This window comes from Quercus suber, unplaced genomic scaffold (assembly GCF_002906115.3).
Source record: "Quercus suber isolate HL8 unplaced genomic scaffold, Cork oak 2.0 scaffold_36, whole genome shotgun sequence".
Lineage (NCBI taxonomy): Eukaryota > Viridiplantae > Streptophyta > Magnoliopsida > Fagales > Fagaceae > Quercus > Quercus suber.
The window spans coordinates 100,567-118,413 of record NW_027069501.1 but is presented as its reverse complement, the minus strand read 5'-3'; the positions used below and the strand labels follow the sequence as shown (position 1 = coordinate 118,413).

General features: G+C 35.4%; 3 protein-coding genes across 5 annotated transcripts; 1 reads left to right on the top strand and 2 right to left on the bottom strand.

Moving 5' to 3' along the window:
* Positions 1 to 3,656, bottom strand: LOC112018488 (uncharacterized). The gene is made up of 4 exons (XM_024051025.2): positions 1,903 to 3,656; positions 818 to 1,762; positions 573 to 719; positions 1 to 472 (listed from the first exon to the last, which is right to left on the bottom strand). Exons 1-2 carry the CDS (start codon positions 2,398 to 2,400, stop codon positions 884 to 886), a joined length of 1,377 nt encoding a protein of 458 aa, XP_023906793.1. The 5' UTR covers positions 2,401 to 3,656; the 3' UTR covers positions 1 to 472; positions 573 to 719; positions 818 to 883.
* A 658-nt stretch (positions 3,657 to 4,314) lies between these two features.
* LOC112018497 (uncharacterized) lies at positions 4,315 to 6,243 on the bottom strand. 3 transcript variants are annotated; one of them, XM_065770774.1, is made up of 4 exons: positions 5,978 to 6,243; positions 5,524 to 5,601; positions 5,140 to 5,221; positions 4,315 to 5,012 (listed from the first exon to the last, which is right to left on the bottom strand). In XM_065770774.1, the coding sequence occupies exon 4, from the start codon at positions 4,975 to 4,977 to the stop codon at positions 4,366 to 4,368; it is 612 nt and encodes a 203-aa protein (XP_065626846.1). In that variant the 5' UTR covers positions 4,978 to 5,012; positions 5,140 to 5,221; positions 5,524 to 5,601; positions 5,978 to 6,243; the 3' UTR covers positions 4,315 to 4,365. The 3 variants fall into 3 exon arrangements, with proteins under 3 accessions (XP_065626846.1, XP_023906799.1, XP_065626847.1); XM_024051031.2 differs by having other exon boundaries at positions 4,315 to 5,221; XM_065770775.1 differs by lacking the exon at positions 5,140 to 5,221.
* Positions 6,244 to 14,247: 8,004 nt separating this feature from the next.
* Positions 14,248 to 16,929, top strand: LOC112018440 (thioredoxin-like 1-1, chloroplastic). The gene is made up of 4 exons (XM_024050966.2): positions 14,248 to 14,785; positions 15,084 to 15,260; positions 15,348 to 15,512; positions 16,240 to 16,929. Exons 1-4 carry the CDS (start codon positions 14,531 to 14,533, stop codon positions 16,531 to 16,533), a joined length of 891 nt encoding a protein of 296 aa, XP_023906734.1. The 5' UTR covers positions 14,248 to 14,530; the 3' UTR covers positions 16,534 to 16,929.
* The last annotated feature ends 918 nt before the right edge of the window (positions 16,930 to 17,847 follow it).

Genomic DNA, 17,847 nt, shown 5'->3' with positions numbered 1-17,847 from the left:
TTAACATGTTCAAAATAGTAACATTAAATAACCTATACTTCAAATTGTTCCAAATAGTAGTGTAATATTTCAAATAATAACAAAAAAAATATCTAAATGTTCCGTCCACTTCAAAATACACATTTATCTCCACAAGCACCTTCACTTTAGTAAATTTAACCACAACAAATGTTATTCACTGTTCACTTTTGCAATTGTGCATTCTTATAAAATTTTGTAATTCTTCTAGATGTCTCACTTGCAGTAGCCATTGTCTCTATTGATACTCCAAAACTGTAACTTCTTGTAACTTCATTAGGTCCAACCTAATAAGGTGCACAATGATATTTACCATAAAGAAACAACATAGGCATTTTTTTTTTTTGTAACAAATAAATGTAATAATAAAAACATGAGATGCTGGTTAACTTCGATGTACTCCTTCACATTGGGGTGTTGGCTGACTTTGTGTTGTGACATTTCTTTTCCTAACCTGAAAATGCATTATAACTTTACTTTAGTACATTAACTATAAATATGTGATCTGTTCATATGAGACTAACAAATATAAATATGTACTTGCAATCACTCACAGGTATTTTTTTACTGTGCTGGCTTGCATATGCTCCATGGCTTGGTTGTGATGGAGATGTTGCCCCATTCGTAAGTTCTACATGGCTTGAAGATGTCCCACATTCTTGGTTTTCCAAATAGTGTGTTGTTACATTTGGCTCTCTCATCTATATATGGTACATCACAACTTAGTATTGCATTATCAACGAGGGGAAAGAAAAGAAAAAGAAAAAGAAAAAGAAAATCTAGCTATTACAAGCCTTACTCATTGTTGTTTGCTAGCCTGAGTAGCAGGATTGCACCTCCTCTTGTTATGGCCTACTGTTCCACATTAGCTACATTTAACTTGGCCAATTCTCCTCTTCATCTTATATGGATTGTTTAGCTCACCAAGTTCCTTCTTCCTCTTCTTTTTAGGTCTACCCCCTTGTCTTACTTTTTTAGGAGGGAGTATGGCCTCTCTATTACTTTGTGGCCACAACTTGGGACCATTAATAGGGTATATACATGACCCATAAGTCTGGGTTAAGGACTCCATACTATAGCAATGATGCACATAATCTTCAATCGTGTGACCCATATATCCCAATGCAGCTACAGAATGTGCACAAGGAATCCCAGTTAGGTCCCATGATCCACATGAGCATGTACACTGCTTTATGTCAACTACATACTTATCAGGCAATTTTGATACTTCAAACTTTGATTCATTACTATCCCCACACCAAACTAGAACCCAATTTGTACTATTAATTTTTTCGATCTCTAACTTGTTCTGGATTCTAGGACATATAGGTCCATGATACCTTGCAAATTTCTCCTTCTTCTTAATATAATAAGCCATCAGATGCAATCTAATCTCCTTCAACATAGTGATTATTGGTTTATCCCTAAACTCCAATATTTGAGAATTAAAATTTTCACATCCATTGTTGATTAGTGCATCACACCTAGGATACCTTCTAAAAGCCACTCTTGTCCAAAACCTAGGTTCCTTTCCTACCAACCATTCCCATGCCTTTATGTTTAATTTCTTGATCTTCCCCATTTCAAATTGAAACTCAGACATGTTAGTGGCCCTAGCAGCTGCCCACATGCAATCCTTTAGTAGCTTACCTTTATGATCCTTACTAAAGTTATTATATAGATGTCGAACACAAAATCGATGGTCCACACCTAGCATGAGCTCACAAAACATTTGTGTTAATCCCTACAATGAAGACATAAAATACAAAATTATTGGATGTGTTAGAATATAATTAATTTGGTGTGAATTTATAGCAAGGTCCATCACCCAAATTTAAAGAATGAAATAAAATGAAAGTTCAAAAAAAAAAAAAAAAAATTTACCTTTTGCTGGTCAGACATGAAGGTCCACCCTTCATCCCTTAAACTTCCAATATCATCAAGCAACCTTTGCATGAACCATGTCCACAAGTCCTTTGTTTCTGCCTCAACCACGGCAAATGCAATTGGGTAAACACCATTATTGCCATCCTTGCCAACTGCTATCAAGATTTGTCTTGGATACTCGCCCTTCAAATGACATCCATCAACACCAATAAAAGGCCTACAAGCAGCTAAAAACCCTCTCTTACAAGCATCCAAACATACATATAATCTCTCAAATTTTGGTTGCAAGTGTGGTTGAGGTCTATTGGTAGAGATTAGTGTAGTAGACCTAGGGTTGCTTCTCAACATTTCTTCATAGTAATCCCCCAACTGAGCATATTGTTCTGTAAAAGTTCCATGCACTAATTCTTTAGCCCTACCTTTTGCTCTAGATGCTTGATACCTACTAATATGAACCGTAAACTTATTTACAACTCGGTATTTAATAACAGACATCTTCACATTTGGGTCATTCCTCACATCATCCACCAGATACTTCCCAAGCTAATTTGAAGATACAAATCTATTCTTCAATCACCTCCCACAATTATGTTCTGGATTCAATTTCTTCACTATCCAAGTATCCTCATCTTTCATCTTTCCACAGTACAACTCAAAAGGACATCTTTTTTTTTTTTTTGATAAGTAATAAGACTTTTATTCAACAAGAAAAACGCAAACAGCCATTACAGGTGTTCATGATGGTGAACACAAAAAACAGCAAACAAAAACAACTAAAAACAGAATAAGAGAAGCAACTTAAAAGGCACTACTAAGGGTAGAAAAGAACTCCAAAGTAGAAGAACAGTTTGAAGAACCCCAACACTTAGCCCATTCAAAAAGAGTATTTCGGCTGATCGCTTGTAACTGATCAAGCGTTCTCTCCAAACTCTCAAAAGAGCGCCGGTTTCTTTCCAACCAAACAACCCACATCAAACAACCAGGAACCGAACCATATTCCATACATCGGAAGCATATTTTCCCAACCAATTACTCCAACAAGACACCAAACTCACCACAGAACCTGGCATAACCCATTGAATCCCAAAAGCTTGTAACATTTGCACCCACAAAGCATAAGCTACTGGACAATGAATGAGAAGATGGTCCACAGATTCCGCTGAACAGCAGCACATACAGCACCTATTCACCAAAGGGAGGCCCCGGATATTATCCAAGGTAAGGATCCGGCCATGTGCTGCGGTCCACAAGAAGAAAGCCACCCTCTTAGGCACCTTGACTTTCCAAATCCCCTTCCAAGGGAAGTAGGCAATATCTGTACCCCTGATCTTATGATAAAAGGACCGAGTATCAAACTTACCATTCCTATTAAGACACCAATGAGGTCTATCCCACCCAAAACCTCATGGGATCCGAGACTGAATGAGTTCTAGGAAGGAGAAGGCAACCTCAAATTCTCTCTCATGAAAATTCCTATAAAATCTCACATTCCAACATCTACTACTCCCATCCTCTTGATGCTCCAACAAATCAGAAATATAGGCTTCCTTGTCACTAGAACACGCAAATAACTGAGGATAGAGCATTTTAAGAGTGAAATCCCCAACCCACCTATCATGCCAAAAACGAATACGGGAACCATCACCCACCACAAAAACTAAGTGTTTGGAGAACCTCGCCCAACCGACATTAATACCACGCCAAAGGCCGCACCCGTGTGCCCTTCTACAATCTTTAGTATTCCACCCCCCTTGTCCCAACCGACATTAATACCACGCCAAAGGCCGCACCCGTGTGCCCTTCTACAATCTTTAGTATTCCACCCCCCTTGATCCTCGCCATATTTGGTGGCAATAACCCTCCGCCAAAGACTAGTTCCTTCTTGGCCAAACCTCCATAACCATTTCCCTAGTAGAGCTTGGTTAAAGTGACCTAACTTCCTAACCTCCAAACCACCCATCTCTAGAGGTGAACACACCTTCTCCCAAGCCACCAAAGAATGTTTAAAACACTCCTCCGAAGATCCCCACAAGAATTTCCTCTGAATACGCTCCAATCTGTCAGCCACAGTTACAGGGATGGTAAATAAGGATAGATAGTATGTGGGAAGACTAGAGAGGGTACTCTTCAAGAGAGTAATCCTACCACCCTTAGACAAATATAGACGTTTCCAACCAGCCAGCTTCTTCTCCATCTTCTCCAAAATGGGATTCCAAATGGATGCAGTCTTGTACGGGGTGCCCAAAGGCATGCCCAAATATTTCATGGGCAGGCTACCCACCCTACAACTGATCTATCTGTGCATTTTACTCTTACCCTTACTTTGTTATTCTTTTTAAACTTTATTGGAACCCCTTTGAAAATAGAGTAGAGTTTGATAGCATCCATGACATCCTTTTTGGTGGCAAACTGCATCTCAAGTTCAAAGTGCACCTCAGAGAAGGATTCTGGTGGATGGTATTAAGGATAACTATGCCTAGTTTCATCATCAGATGAATTAACCAGACTTGCAAACATCTCTGACTCCCACTTATCTTCATCCCTATCAGCTCCAAATGCAACAAGCGCACTTGCACTAAGATTAACCCCACTTGCATCAACCCATGTAGGATCAACACCTTTTGCATCAATCCTAGTAGGACCAACACCACTTGCACCAACCTCGCTCTGACCAACACCATTAGGATCAACCCCACTACCATCAACCCTACTAGGACTAACCCCACATGTGCTAGCCTTTCCCTTTCTCTCCTCTTTGAGTTTCACTTTCTTTTCTTTTCTAAGACACAAGGTCTCATCAGGTAAGCCTTTTACTTTGGAGGCTATTTCATCATTGCTAATATACTGTGCAAATATATCATCGTCATCACTTTCACTGCATCCAAAATGAACCCTATGAGCACTATCCTCTTCACTAATAGCCCCATCTACTTTATCTCCCTCATTAAAATTATCCTCATTATCACCACCTCCCCCATCTCCCTCATTACCAATAGCATTCTCATAATCATCTAAGAACATAACATACACTTCCACTTTATTATAACCTTTAATACACTTCACCATGTTCATTACATCAACATCATTCTCCAAAGGTTTTAAACCACCTGCAAATGGCATAGTAGGCACTTTGTAAATAAATACATCATTTTCACCATACCCAAAATTTTTGGCCTTATTCCATATTTCAACAAGTGACATTTCATCAGAATTATTGTCTTCCTATATCTTTACCTCCCCTCCTTCGTATCTATATGGATTATTCCTAATCTTCCCCCAATAGAAAAGAGTGATTGTGAAGTCAAAGTCGTCCATCCTTACAAAAAGAGCAAGGAATTTACTGTTAAAAAGTGACATTGTAAAGGGCTGAATTATTATTATTTTTTTAAAAAGTTATTATAAAATTTAAAGAATGAACTATTTGACAAATGGCTGAATTATTTGACAAGCAAGGGATTATATCTAATACTGTTCACGAACGTAACAAAATTTAAACAATAAACAATATGTGGTCCTTCTCCTTGTGTATCACTAACTCACTAAAAGACACAAAGGGTCCACCACTATAGGGTTAGGATATTTATTTATGACCATGAATTATATGCAAATGTTACATACAGGTGGGAGCAGTGTCTGAGGCCTTCGAAAACTTTCAGCTGAAGACTTTTGGAATGAAAGCACAAGTTCATTCAATTCCTGAATCAAAGAAACAGCGCCAGAGATAACATAAGGAACAGGCCTCACGCAGCTAAACCAAGATAAAAAAATAATAAAAAACAAATAACATAAAAAATTTAAAAATGAAATAAACACTTACTAAAAGAAAAGAAACATAAGAGGACTATGACGACCAGTAGTAAAACTTAGTAAAAAAATAAAAAATCCTTGAGAATTTGTTTTGACTTTAATCTATCTAGATCTATTGGAGCACTAAGAACGGTGCTGTTGTTAAATTCACCAAGTCCGAATCTTTTGGTCGCCAAACTATGATGCAAATTATCCCAAAAACTTTGGATCTAAATCTTACACGAACCTAAATTGAGGTGAGATACTATAGGAAAAAGTGCAATACCTGAGATGGGAGGAGGGAGGCAGGTTAGTGGTTGTGCGAGAGAAGCAGGGACGCAGGTCAGGGGCTATCGCCGGCGGGGACTAGGGCTTGGGTTGTCACGGGCGATGGCCAGGGCTTGGGTCTCCTCCGGCGGCCAGTCAGAGAGCAGCGGCGTCGCGGCAGGCTAGCGTCAATCTCTCCTTCCCCTTTCTCTCCTTGGCGCCGTTGTGTGAAAGTGAAACCAAAATTAGATGGAAAATAGGTTTAATTTGTATCCGGATAATTTAAAATTTGATTTCAACCAGGTTACTAAAATCTTAGGTGGAAATTAGTAATTGTAATTTTTTTAATATAAAAAATGCCATGTCGTTTAAAAAAATGTCAAGTCATTGTTTCGTTAGTCACGTAAGTAACATCACTAACAACAGTTAGTAAAAAGGACTAATACAACTCATTTTATAAACTTGAGGGACCAATTGTGCTCAGTTGAAACTTGAAGGACTAATTGCGCATACAGGGTAAACTTGAGGGACCAATATTGTAGTTTCGCCTAAAATTTATCGGTCCTTTCTAGTCACATAGGCAAAACAAGAAAAAAAAAATTCTTCTGAAATATAAAGGTCAATCGATGACCAACATCTATCGGCAAAATTTGCCAAATAGCGTGTTTTTAGAAAAAAAAAGTTGAGTATAGCACACATACGAAGTTATTTAATTATGTAGAACATTTTTTGGAATTTGAGTTCCAATCAGTATGGATGTATACTAATCAGTATGGATGCATACTACTTGGTACTCGAGTTTGAATTAGAACTCAAGTTTAATAAACTTAAGTTCAAAAAATGTATATACTACATAACTAAATAACTTTTTCTATGTATAGAACAAATTTTGCCCATGTCTACTATTTCAATGAGTCGGGTTTAGAGTCGGCTCAACTCACTAGGCATCTAAGGCCATTGCCTATAGCCGCAAATACAAGAAGCTCCAAGTATTACTCAAAAATCTAAAATATAAACGTTAGGGAGGGAACCAGGATTTGAACATGGGGGGCCAAAGCATGAACCAAAAAAATTTCATGTGACATGGTTAATTAAAAAAAAAAAAAAAAACAATCATGGTTGAGAAAAATTGCACTTTATTACCTAAATATTTAAGTCAAGAAGGATATAATATGAATCAAAAAAGTTGAAAGTTACAACATAATATTCTAACCTTTTTCGAAGAAGAAGAGAACTTCAAATCTCCAGATTTTGGATAATTGGAATTAATATGTTGATTTTATCATGTTGACTAACTCACTAACATGATAATCCCATACTTTTGGATGCAACTGAAAATCACACTAATGAAGTTTTTTAAAACTCTGTTTGAGGATTTTAAAAAATTGGGATATCAATATTAAGAGTTGGCAATGCTACGTCATCAATATTGGCTTCTAAAAGAATTTTGGCATTTTATCTTTTGAAAAAAATATAAATATTGTAATTCACTTTCCTGTAGTTTATAAATCAATTTAAAAAGTCATATAAATTGTTGTAACCCCCGTAAGGGAATTTTTTTTTATGAGATTTTTTTTATTATGAATTATTAAATTATAATATTGGTGAATTGGGGATTTTTTGTTCATCCTATATACTATTTAATTTTTCTAAAAAAAAAATTAGGGGGGCTGGAGGGTGGGCAATGGCCTCCCCCAGCCCCTTAGTGGATCTGTATAAGCCCATATATTAATCAATGGATTCTTTATAATAAAAAAAAATCCTAACCAATAAAAAAATAGAAAAAAAATTTAGAATAATAATTATCTTGTCTACACATTAATTAAGCACCAAAATTTATTCTATGCTCCTGCATAGACTAAAAATATAGAACAATCTCATAACTCTTTTCCAAAACTCTAAAATAAAATTTGATTACTTGAAATAATCTCCTATAATCAACCAAAATATCTAACCTCTCCCTGAATCGATGGTTAGAGCATTTTAGCTCCAAAACTCTTTTATCTTTCTTGGGTAACATGGTTTACCTACATTTTGTTTTGCTTTGTTTTTCCTCTTTACTAGTGGGTTAAGTGCTTGGTTATTGGTTAGTTTCATATTTGGCAAAGGAAATGAATGCTAGGCCTTGCCTTTTCTTTATTGTGTTACTTTACGGCACATTCTAGACTTATCTAGTTCTCTCTCTCTCTCTCTCTCTCTCTCGGACAGATTTGATCACTAAAGAAAAGTTGCTAGACACTTTAGGGCACATTTGGTACACTGTAATGATTATTATATGGGAATAAGAATAAATATTATAAGGAATACATTAAGTTGGAATGTAATAAATATTACTATTCATTAGTTTGGTGACTATTTAGAAATAAAATCCTGAATATGCATCCACAATTTAGTAGAGTATAAAAAGAAGAGAAATGATATGCCTACAATATTTTTACAACAAATCCTAAGTGGCAGGTTGTTACTGGTTGTTATTGTTGGGGCAAAAAAGTAATATTAGTGTTAGTTTCAAATTTGAACCAATAACAACTAACCACCTGTGATTTGTTGTAAAAATGTTGTAAAATTCTTGTAGACATAGCATCTCTCTAAAAAGAATGTGTAATTAAATCATTTTTAAGTCAAATTTTCTAAAATACACTTATTTTAGGGTGTTCAAAATAGAGCTAATAATTAACAACAAGAATTTTTTTTTTTTTTTTCCTTTTGAAGATGTGGCAACCAATGGCTTTTTAGGAAATTTAAAAAAAAAAGTTATTACACAAGGTGAATGAATAGATATTCAGTACTTTTAATAAGGAATAATTATTCCTCATTTTGAAGAACAGTTATTCATAAAGAATAATTATTTATTGTAATAAAAATATAACCAAAGAACCGAATAGTTATGCTATAAGAATATCTATTACATTACAGTGTCTATTACAGTCTACCAAACGTGCCCTTAGTTTAGTTTAGTTTAATTTTTTAATTGTTTCTCATTTTTTGTTATGCTTTATTTTTTTATAGAAGTCTTCATGTTATTTGTTCGATTAGAACTAATTAATGAACTATGTTTTTTTCTTTTTCTTTTTCTTTTTCTTTTTGTAGGTTGAGAGGATATGACCCCATTGATAAGTAAGGAAAAATTCATCAAAAAAAGATAAGTAAGGAAAAGGATCACCTTAGTTTTCTTCTATATAAAATGATCCAAAGGTTAGGAAAAACCCAATAATTTTTCATCTCTCTTACCTCTTCCTTCAACATCTCTAGAGCCAAATTGATCTACCAAACATACCATCATTCAATTCAAGACTACCACTACCTTCACCACCTCCACAAGGCCTCTCTGCCTCTGTATCGTTGCTATTAAAAGCCACAGCCGTCGCACCATTGAGTCTGAGCCTCCCTTGAGATCTGTTACTTTTTCTCAATCCTTTTGCGAAACCAATGCCGCAGATCTCTTCTTCAGCCTCCAATATGCAAAACCCAAGAGTCTGATCTCCATTTTTGGAGACACATACCACCACTCATTGTGGGCATCGACCCACGTGCCATCACAAATTCCTCGTTGACTGGTGGTTCACAAAACCAATGCCATGGATCTCTTCTTCGGCCTCCGACGTGTAAAACCCAAGAAGCTGGCCTCCATCTTCAGCCTCACGTGCCTCCACACACAACTTGAAGTTTGGCTGTCGATCCACATGTCGTCGAAGACTACCGTCAACTGTTGCTCCGAATCTAAAGAACCTATGCCTTCTTCCTGCACTTTTATCTCAAAAAAAGGTTTGCTTTTGCTTTTTGAAAACACAAATTGCTTATAACTGTTGGATCATTATTTTTACACATGTCACTGATCTATTTTAAAATGGGAGGAAATTGGAGGTGATCCTCTCCCAATAAGTAAGGCTTCAATGGTGTCTTCTTTATAAATCATGTTTTATTGTTCTAATTTTCATATTATTTCATTATTTTCTATATTTTAATATAAAAAAATATTTTATTTTGATTATATTATATTTTTATATTATAAACGGTGTTTCTTTTATTTGTAATTTTTTTTACTACAAATGTCTACAAGAAAATATGTATTTTAATATGAAAAAATAATTTAAAATATGGAAAAATTAATTGAATCTAAAATATAATAGCAATAAACAATAACAGAAAATTTGGGTGAAAATCTCACAAATGATCAAGGAAAAAAAAAAAAAAAAGGCCCGTTAAAATTGTCACCTTAGGCCCATAAATACTTGAGCCGAACCTAGTCTTATTGGAATTATTCCATTTTTTCACCAAATTCATAAAATTTCAAGAAATACTACGTTTCAACAACTCTTTTTTTTTTTTTTTTGAGAATGAAGACTTTGAATATCATTAAAATTAGCCATAATTAGCTAACAATACAGAATAGAGATGTGAAGGAACATCCTCGATCCACACCTTAAAACCTATGACATGTCTTGCATGTTTTGCTAGGTTATGAGCAACAACATAGTCAATTCTACGAGTATGGGAAAAAGAAATACAATTGACATCTGTTAAGGTTTTGGCCGAAGCAAGAATGTGGCCAAATGATGATAGAGACTCATCATTACTTTTGAGAGCTTTTATCACCAATTCGGAGTCACCTTTCAATATGAAGTTGGAGAAGCTGAGTTCATGAGCAAATGAAATGGAACTTGCCGCTGCTAGAGCTTCCACTAGGTCAGAGCAAAATGCCCCCCCCCCCCCCCCCACAACAATTTTTTTTAGAAAAATTAAATAGTAGATAGGATGAACAAAAAATCCCCAATTCACCAATATCATAATTCAATAATTCATAACCAAAAAAATCTCATAGAAAAAAAATTCCCTTACAAGGGTTACAACAATTTATATGTCTTTTTAAATTGATTTATAAACTATGGAAAGTGAATTGCAATATTTATATTTTTTTCAAAAGATAAAATGCCAAAATTCTTTTAAAAGCCAATATTAATGACGTAGCATTGCCAACTCTTAATATTAATATCCCAATTTTTTAAAATCCTTAAACAAAGTTTTAAAAAACTTCATTAGTGTGATTTTTAGTTGCATCCAAAAGTATGAGATTATCATGTTGGTGAGTTGGTCAACATGATAAAATCAATATATTAATTCTAATTACCCAAAACCTGGAGATCTGAAGTCCTCTTCTTCTTTTCTTCTTCTTCTTCGAAAAAGGTTAGAATATCATGTTGTAACTTTCAACTTTTTTGTTCATATTATATCCTTATTGACTTAAATATTTAGGTAATAAAGTGCAATTTTTTGTTTACCATGATTTTTTTTTTTAATTAACCATGTCACATAAAATTTTTTGGTTCATGCTTTCGCCCTTCCTAGGTTCAAATCCTGGTTCCGTCCCTGAATGCAAGCACCTGTCCAAGATTGTTATGAATAACAACTCCCAAACCAGCTTTATTAATATCTTTGAAAAGTGCCCCATCAAAGTTAATCTTGAGTGAGTTTGCTGGTGGTGGGATCCAAGTCACTCGACTTGTGCTAGATATCGTAGCTTGGGATTGTTTGACCATGTTTGCACGATGGAAGTCTAAGACGGCTTGCCAAGCATTTGGGATAACTTGAGTTATGGGGTAATCTTTTTGCTGTACTATAATCTGATTTCTACAGAACTAGATAGTTCACATTATTACCATTATCAGCTCCAGATTTTTATTCTCTTCATTGGCATAAAGTAGCAGCTCCTTTGTGTCATGGAAGAAGTGGTTATTGCAGAAAGAGAATCCCTGAAAATAATCCTAAATCGATGAAAGGGTCGGACATTCCCATATTGCATGGAGCATCATTTCAGGACTCTGTTGGCAATGATCACAACTATCATCTTGGACGATTTGTCTCATTTTCAGATTCTTCTTCACTAGAACAACATCTCTACATGATCTCCAAATGAAATTCTTGATTTTATTTAGGACCCGAAGACCCTAAACCAACTTCCAAATCCCATTGTCTTGCATTGATTGTCCTAAATCTTGATGAAACAAATTTTCCTTTGCTAGGAAGTTGTAACCAGACTTGACCGTGTACTCACCCGATGCTGTGAAGGGCCATACAAGCTTGTCTTCAACTGAGGTAATGCATAAGGGGATGCTCTTTATCAAACTTACCTCATTGGGGTTGAACAGACCATGTAACAGACTATCATCCCAACTTTTTGAATCCGAGTCTATGAGATGAAACACCTTTAAATCTTCAAAACCTTCAACCTGTGGTGATAAGATTTGTGGATGATCTAAGGGTGGCAGCCAAGCATCAAGCCACACACTAATGGATTTCCCACATCCCACTCTCCATTTTGGTCCCTTCAAAAGGACATCTCGACCCTTTAGAATACTACACCAAGCGTATGAGGCAGAGGTAGAATCAGTAGCTTCCATAATTGTTCAACTATTCAATAACATTGCACGCCCCTCCATTGTGAGTGGTAGCCGGACTGTCATCGGAATTAGGCTGATGGTTTTTATTAGCTTTTGGACCAAATCCATCACCCACTCCTGATACAATGGTGACAGTAGTTTTCTTCGGATTAAAAGGGGATGCTCGAAGCCAATTTCCATAACCCTATTTGTCCAGACTAAGACTTCCTTTACTATTGAGCCGAACATCACATTCTCTATCAGCATTGGAGACCATACCACACCAGTAGCAGAAATTATGGAGTTTCTCATACTTGAAGGAGACCTAGATTTCAGTATCATCATTGAGAGCAACTTTCTGACCTCTGCAGAGTGGTTTTGTGACATCCACTTCTACTTTAACACGCAGGAAAGTTCCCCCCCCCCCCCCCCCACTTCCACCATTTCCTTGTCATGTTTTGCTTGGGATATAGGACCTATTGTTTCACCAATTTCAACAGCAATTTCTGCATCGAGCATGCTCAGTGGTAGTCCATGCAATTGGAACCATAACTTCCTTGCAGTAAACCTCAGATTTCTCGTTGCTATAGTGAAGTCATATCGCTGGAAGAGAACTAAGTGTTTGTCAAAGACCCATGGCTCCATCACTAGAACTCTTTTAGCATCATTCTCAAAATCAAAAACAAATAAGAGTACGTGATCATCAGCTTCTCGAATCTTAAAGTCATTCCGTGATCTTCAAAGGGGTTTAAACGTTCTACCAATATTCCACATTGAGAGCTCTCTTGGTCATTTGTTGCTAAGACATATTCTTTGGCATTTCGATATTTTGATTTCCAGAGACTAACTTTTGCTCCCTTAACGTCGATTAGGGAGAGTTTCTTCCAATCATTAAGAACGGCATCCATTGTTGATGAAGAGAAAAGGAATGAAGGTAGAAAATAGGAATGGAAAGGAAAAAAAAAGAGTGTTTCCCCACCCCTGAAAAAATAAACCAACAAAACCTACTAATAACAATGTTATTAGAGGTAGAAGAATATCATTCCGAGGAAGATAATAGAGATTCTACAATCTGATCACTCAATAGAGAGAGCAGAGAGAGAAAGCAACTTTTCAACACTTTTACAATAAATTCTAAGTAATAGATTATTATTGATTGTTACTTTTAGGTAAAAATGCAATTTTAATAAAATTTTAAAAATGTAATTTTAATAGTGGTGAACGGATTGCTCATGTGTGAAGATATGACATATGAAAAGATGAGGTGGCAAGAAAATTGCCTCTCATCAAAGGAAAATATTAAAAGTATTATAAATTTTATTATATAAAATTTACAAATTAATATGATTTGTAACACATTAATTTATGTGACAATGGGTGTAATTGGTGAACTTCAACTAACTTATTCATAATTGAATATTTGAATTGCCTATTTATATTTCATGACACTCTAATTTATAAATTCAAATATAGTAAAACTTTATTCCATAAAAAAAAAGTAGAACTTACAAATTCAGAGCCAAAGCATATCTTGTTTCTTTTCTGTTTTTCAAAAAAAAAAAAATCCTTTTTTTTTTTTTTCTCTCTCTCTCCCTCTCTCTCTCAAATTTCCTCATATCAAGGTTAAAATAAATTACTGCTCACGTTAGGCTAGTTGGTACTTTCCCAAACGTTACAAGCTTGAGGGGGTTGGATGGACCGAGGATCGACTAGGCAAGGAGAGTTGGGATTATACTGTCGGTTGCCAAGTTAAAGCAATTCAAAGTATTGACACGTGTTAAAAGTGCGTAGTTCACGTGCACTTCTAATCCACCATAAATCCTGGCACCGTTAAGGGCATGCCTTATCCAATGTCACAGCTCACCGCATCACCGCTTTGTATTCACATTCACTCATTCTCCAGCCGTTGGATTCACCTCATCAACGGTCCTCAATTCATGCGCAACATTCTGGAACAACGAACTGTTTCTGTTTCTGGTTTCTGTTTTTTTATAATTATCTGTTTTCTTTATTTATTTAATTTTTTGTCTCCTTGACTTGAAGTTTCAGACTCACTTTTTCTACCTTTGCGGCTTTCCCTTAAATTACTATACTTTACTTGAAGAGAATGCAAGTTTCTTTCACTCAATCAATTAAGTAATTCATTTCCGTTTTCTGGGATTTCTTTGGAATCTAAAGAACAAGAATTAGAACCAATGATGGAAGTACTGAGCAAAACGAATCTGTTTTCATCGTGTCATCATAGTCAACAAGATGGGTTTTCTGTTGTTTTCCCAAAGAGCCATAATTACAAATCATCTTCTTCTGTGAGGTGGTTCCAGCCTCTGAAGCTGAAATCACAAGCCCTGAGATCAAGCAGTGATTTTTATGGCAAAAGAATTGTTCTTCAGGAAAACAAAGCCTTGCCCAAGAGAGGAAATTTTCGATTTCAATCTTCAATTAAGGCTCAGGTTGGTATTTCTCAGATCCCCATTTCTCTTTATACCTTCTTTTCCTTTCCATGGTATCACGTATCTGCTTGAATTTTTTTTTTTTTTTTTTAATTTTTAATTTCTTGGAATTTGTCAATTCAATTAATAATAGAAAATTTATGCCCTGTAATTGATATTTAACATTATGTATATATTATTACCTTTTAAAGATCTGAATGTTGAGAGATTTCTTGAATGCCCATGATTGGTTTCTTTGTAGGGAAATTAATGGTTTTTTGTTCTTGTGTTTCAATTTTTTCCTGTATGGGATATACAGACAGGCTATCGGATTGGGAAAATTCAGAAATGGTGGGAAAAGGGTCTTCAACCAAACATGAAAGAGGTGACCTCTGCACAAGAACTTGTGGACTCCCTATTGAACGCAGGGGATAAACTTGTTGTTGTGGATTTCTTCTCCCCAGGCTGTGGTGGTTGCAAAGCTCTCCATCCCAAGGTACTCCTTCACTTCTGTCTCTTTCATTTAGGGACTTATTACATTCAAAACCCAATTGACTTGATTGTTATATCATGTATGTGGCAGATATGTCAATTCGCAGAGATGAATCCAGAGGTGCAGTTCATTCAGGTGAACTATGAGGAGCACAAGTCCATGTGCTATAGCCTTAATGTCCATGTTCTGCCCTTCTTCCGATTCTACAGAGGCGCTCATGGTCGTCTATGCAGCTTTAGCTGTACTAATGCCACGGTCAGTTTTCATATCCTTTTACTTTTCTAGCTGACACAAGTGCACATGTTTTATTTGCTGGGTTAATTATCGTTTTTAGCTCAATTCTTTCCATTTTCCAATAATCTAGGTCTTAACAAATTCAGTGTTTTCCACTACAAGTAGGTCTGTGTTGTCATACAAAACCGAAGTTCTTTCATCCACAAATGATTTTGAATTAAAATTTGTGTTTATTTCAAGTACCCATGGGCATGAACTTATTTTCAATTTGGGGATATGCTAGTATTTTCTATAAGTTATGTTCCAACTCTTTTATTTCAAGAGCTTTATAACTTGGTGGCATAGCTTCCTTTCCTGTATTGGGAGAACCAGGATTTGAATCGCCTCTCCCACATTTTGTAACACTTTCGAATAATTAAAAAAGAATGTTCCTTCTTTTAAAATTACTCCTTTAACCACAATCTCGCTAGGTTTATCCATCTACCATTGGATTTGAATTCGAAATTGAATTAATTATGGTTTGCATTATCTTTATCTGTTTTACTTATTGGGGCACATTATTTCCTCTTTAAGACAGACTAGTTTTAGTTCAGTGAATTAAAAGATATAATTTCCACCCAATTATATAACTATTCTTGTATGTCACCAGATTACACTGGTTGATCTCACATTATTTGCAAATAACATTTGTACATTTGTAAATTGTACTGCTTGTTCCTCAATGCTGATAATGTCATTAATATCGCAGATAAAGAAATTTAAAAATGCATTGGCCAAGCACACGCCGGATCGTTGCAGTCTTGGGCCAACAAAAGGGCTTGAGGAGAAAGAGCTCCTTGCATTGTCTGCTAACAAAGATCTGTCTTTCAACTACACTCCAAAACCAGTTCAACCACCACCTGTCCATCCACACGAAGAGATCATCCCAGAAACAGCACCATCTCATTCAAACTCAGACCCTCTTCTGCTTTCTCTTCCTTCAACTATCTTAAAGTCTGCTCAAGACGTTGAGGATAAGACCTTGGTAACTGCTGGGAGATGATGTGCTTGGTTTCCACTTTCCGCCATCCCCAATTCTCTTCCCTTTCTCCTTTGTACAGAACCATTTTCATGTAATATCCCCATGTTATAGGCGTGAACATGCTAGTAAAGCCGAAGTCATACTGTACGCTTGTTTTTTCTTATGGAGTTGCAGGCCTTAGGATTTATTTTTTTGGATCCTAGCGTGCCGGTTCCCTAGTGAGTTTACAGAGCAACCATTTGCGTGTTGGGTTGCTCTTTTATGTGCGAGGGGAAAGCCCTCTGTGTGATTGTAAAAAAGCTCATCCTTCTATTTAGATATAGAAGATCTCTCTTTTATCAGTGGGAGATTTCCTTGTCTTTTCTGTTGAATGCAGTGGATTTGTGGTATGAATATATGCTGCCTCTTTCTTTTCCATTGATTTCTAGTGGATCTGTGGTTTACGTTTGTTATTTAAATTTTGGGTCAATTTCAAATAGATGCTATTATTATTTAGAAGAGTAAGTTACGTGTAGATTCTAGGTGTGGTTTAAAATTTGATATTTTATCTATCTGAGGTTTATTCGGTTAAAGTTCTGTAACCTAAATCTATTAATAACAGGGTTAAATATATAATTTTGCTTCACTTTTATGTCTCTTTTTTAAAAATATACAAAACATAAAAAATATAAATTCAAATAAAATAAAAAAGAATACAACAGAATACTTGCATTATGAGATTTTAAATCACATGTAGGTAACTTAAATTTTGGTTAGAGGGTAAAGTATCAAATTTTAAACTACAGGTAGGCAATTTAAATTTTGGCTAAACTACATGTGGATAAGTTGTAATTTGCCATATTTAGAAACAAAGATTTTTTTTTTTTTTTTTTGGAGGGTCTAGAAACAAAGATAATGGCCGGGAGATACCAAACATGCTTTTAAATATTTGGGATCAATAGTGGTTAAAAGGGTATTAAACATAGGATAAGAGCAAGGTAGATAAAGTGGAGCATAAAATGTATTGTTTAATTGTAGAATACTTATTAAACTAAATGGAAATTTCATAAAGCTCCTATAAGAATAGCTATGTTATATGCTATTAAATGATGGATAATTGGAAATACTAGAAATTTTGTAATATGATTTTAAAAAATCCAGTTAAAAATACGTGTGACTCTTATTGATAAAAAGAAGAGGTGGTGTTTCTTGAGATGGGTTGATCTTGTGCAGAAGAAAGTGATAAGTGTACTAATGAGAGGAATGATTTATTCACGTCAAAATAACGAGAAGAGGTAATGACAATCTAAAATAACATTGCTAAAAATGATATTGGGATATAAAATAACGGAGATA

Bases quoted from the DNA above. Each gene is read 5' to 3' on its own strand.
- LOC112018488 (XM_024051025.2), bottom strand. From the start codon at position 2,400: ATGTCTGTTATTAAATACCGAGTTGTAAATAAGTTTACGGTTCATATT. The intron at 1,763-1,902 runs GTAAATTTTTTT...TCTTCATTGTAG, and splicing joins TCATGTCTGACCAGCAAAAG to GGATTAACACAAATGTTTTG.
- LOC112018497 (XM_024051031.2), bottom strand. From the start codon at position 5,106: ATGTCACTTGTTGAAATATGGAATAAGGCCAAAAATTTTGGGTATGGT.
- LOC112018440 (XM_024050966.2), top strand. From the start codon at position 14,531: ATGATGGAAGTACTGAGCAAAACGAATCTGTTTTCATCGTGTCATCAT. The intron at 14,786-15,083 runs GTTGGTATTTCT...TGGGATATACAG, and splicing joins AATCTTCAATTAAGGCTCAG to ACAGGCTATCGGATTGGGAA. The intron at 15,513-16,239 runs GTCAGTTTTCAT...TTAATATCGCAG, and splicing joins TTAGCTGTACTAATGCCACG to ATAAAGAAATTTAAAAATGC.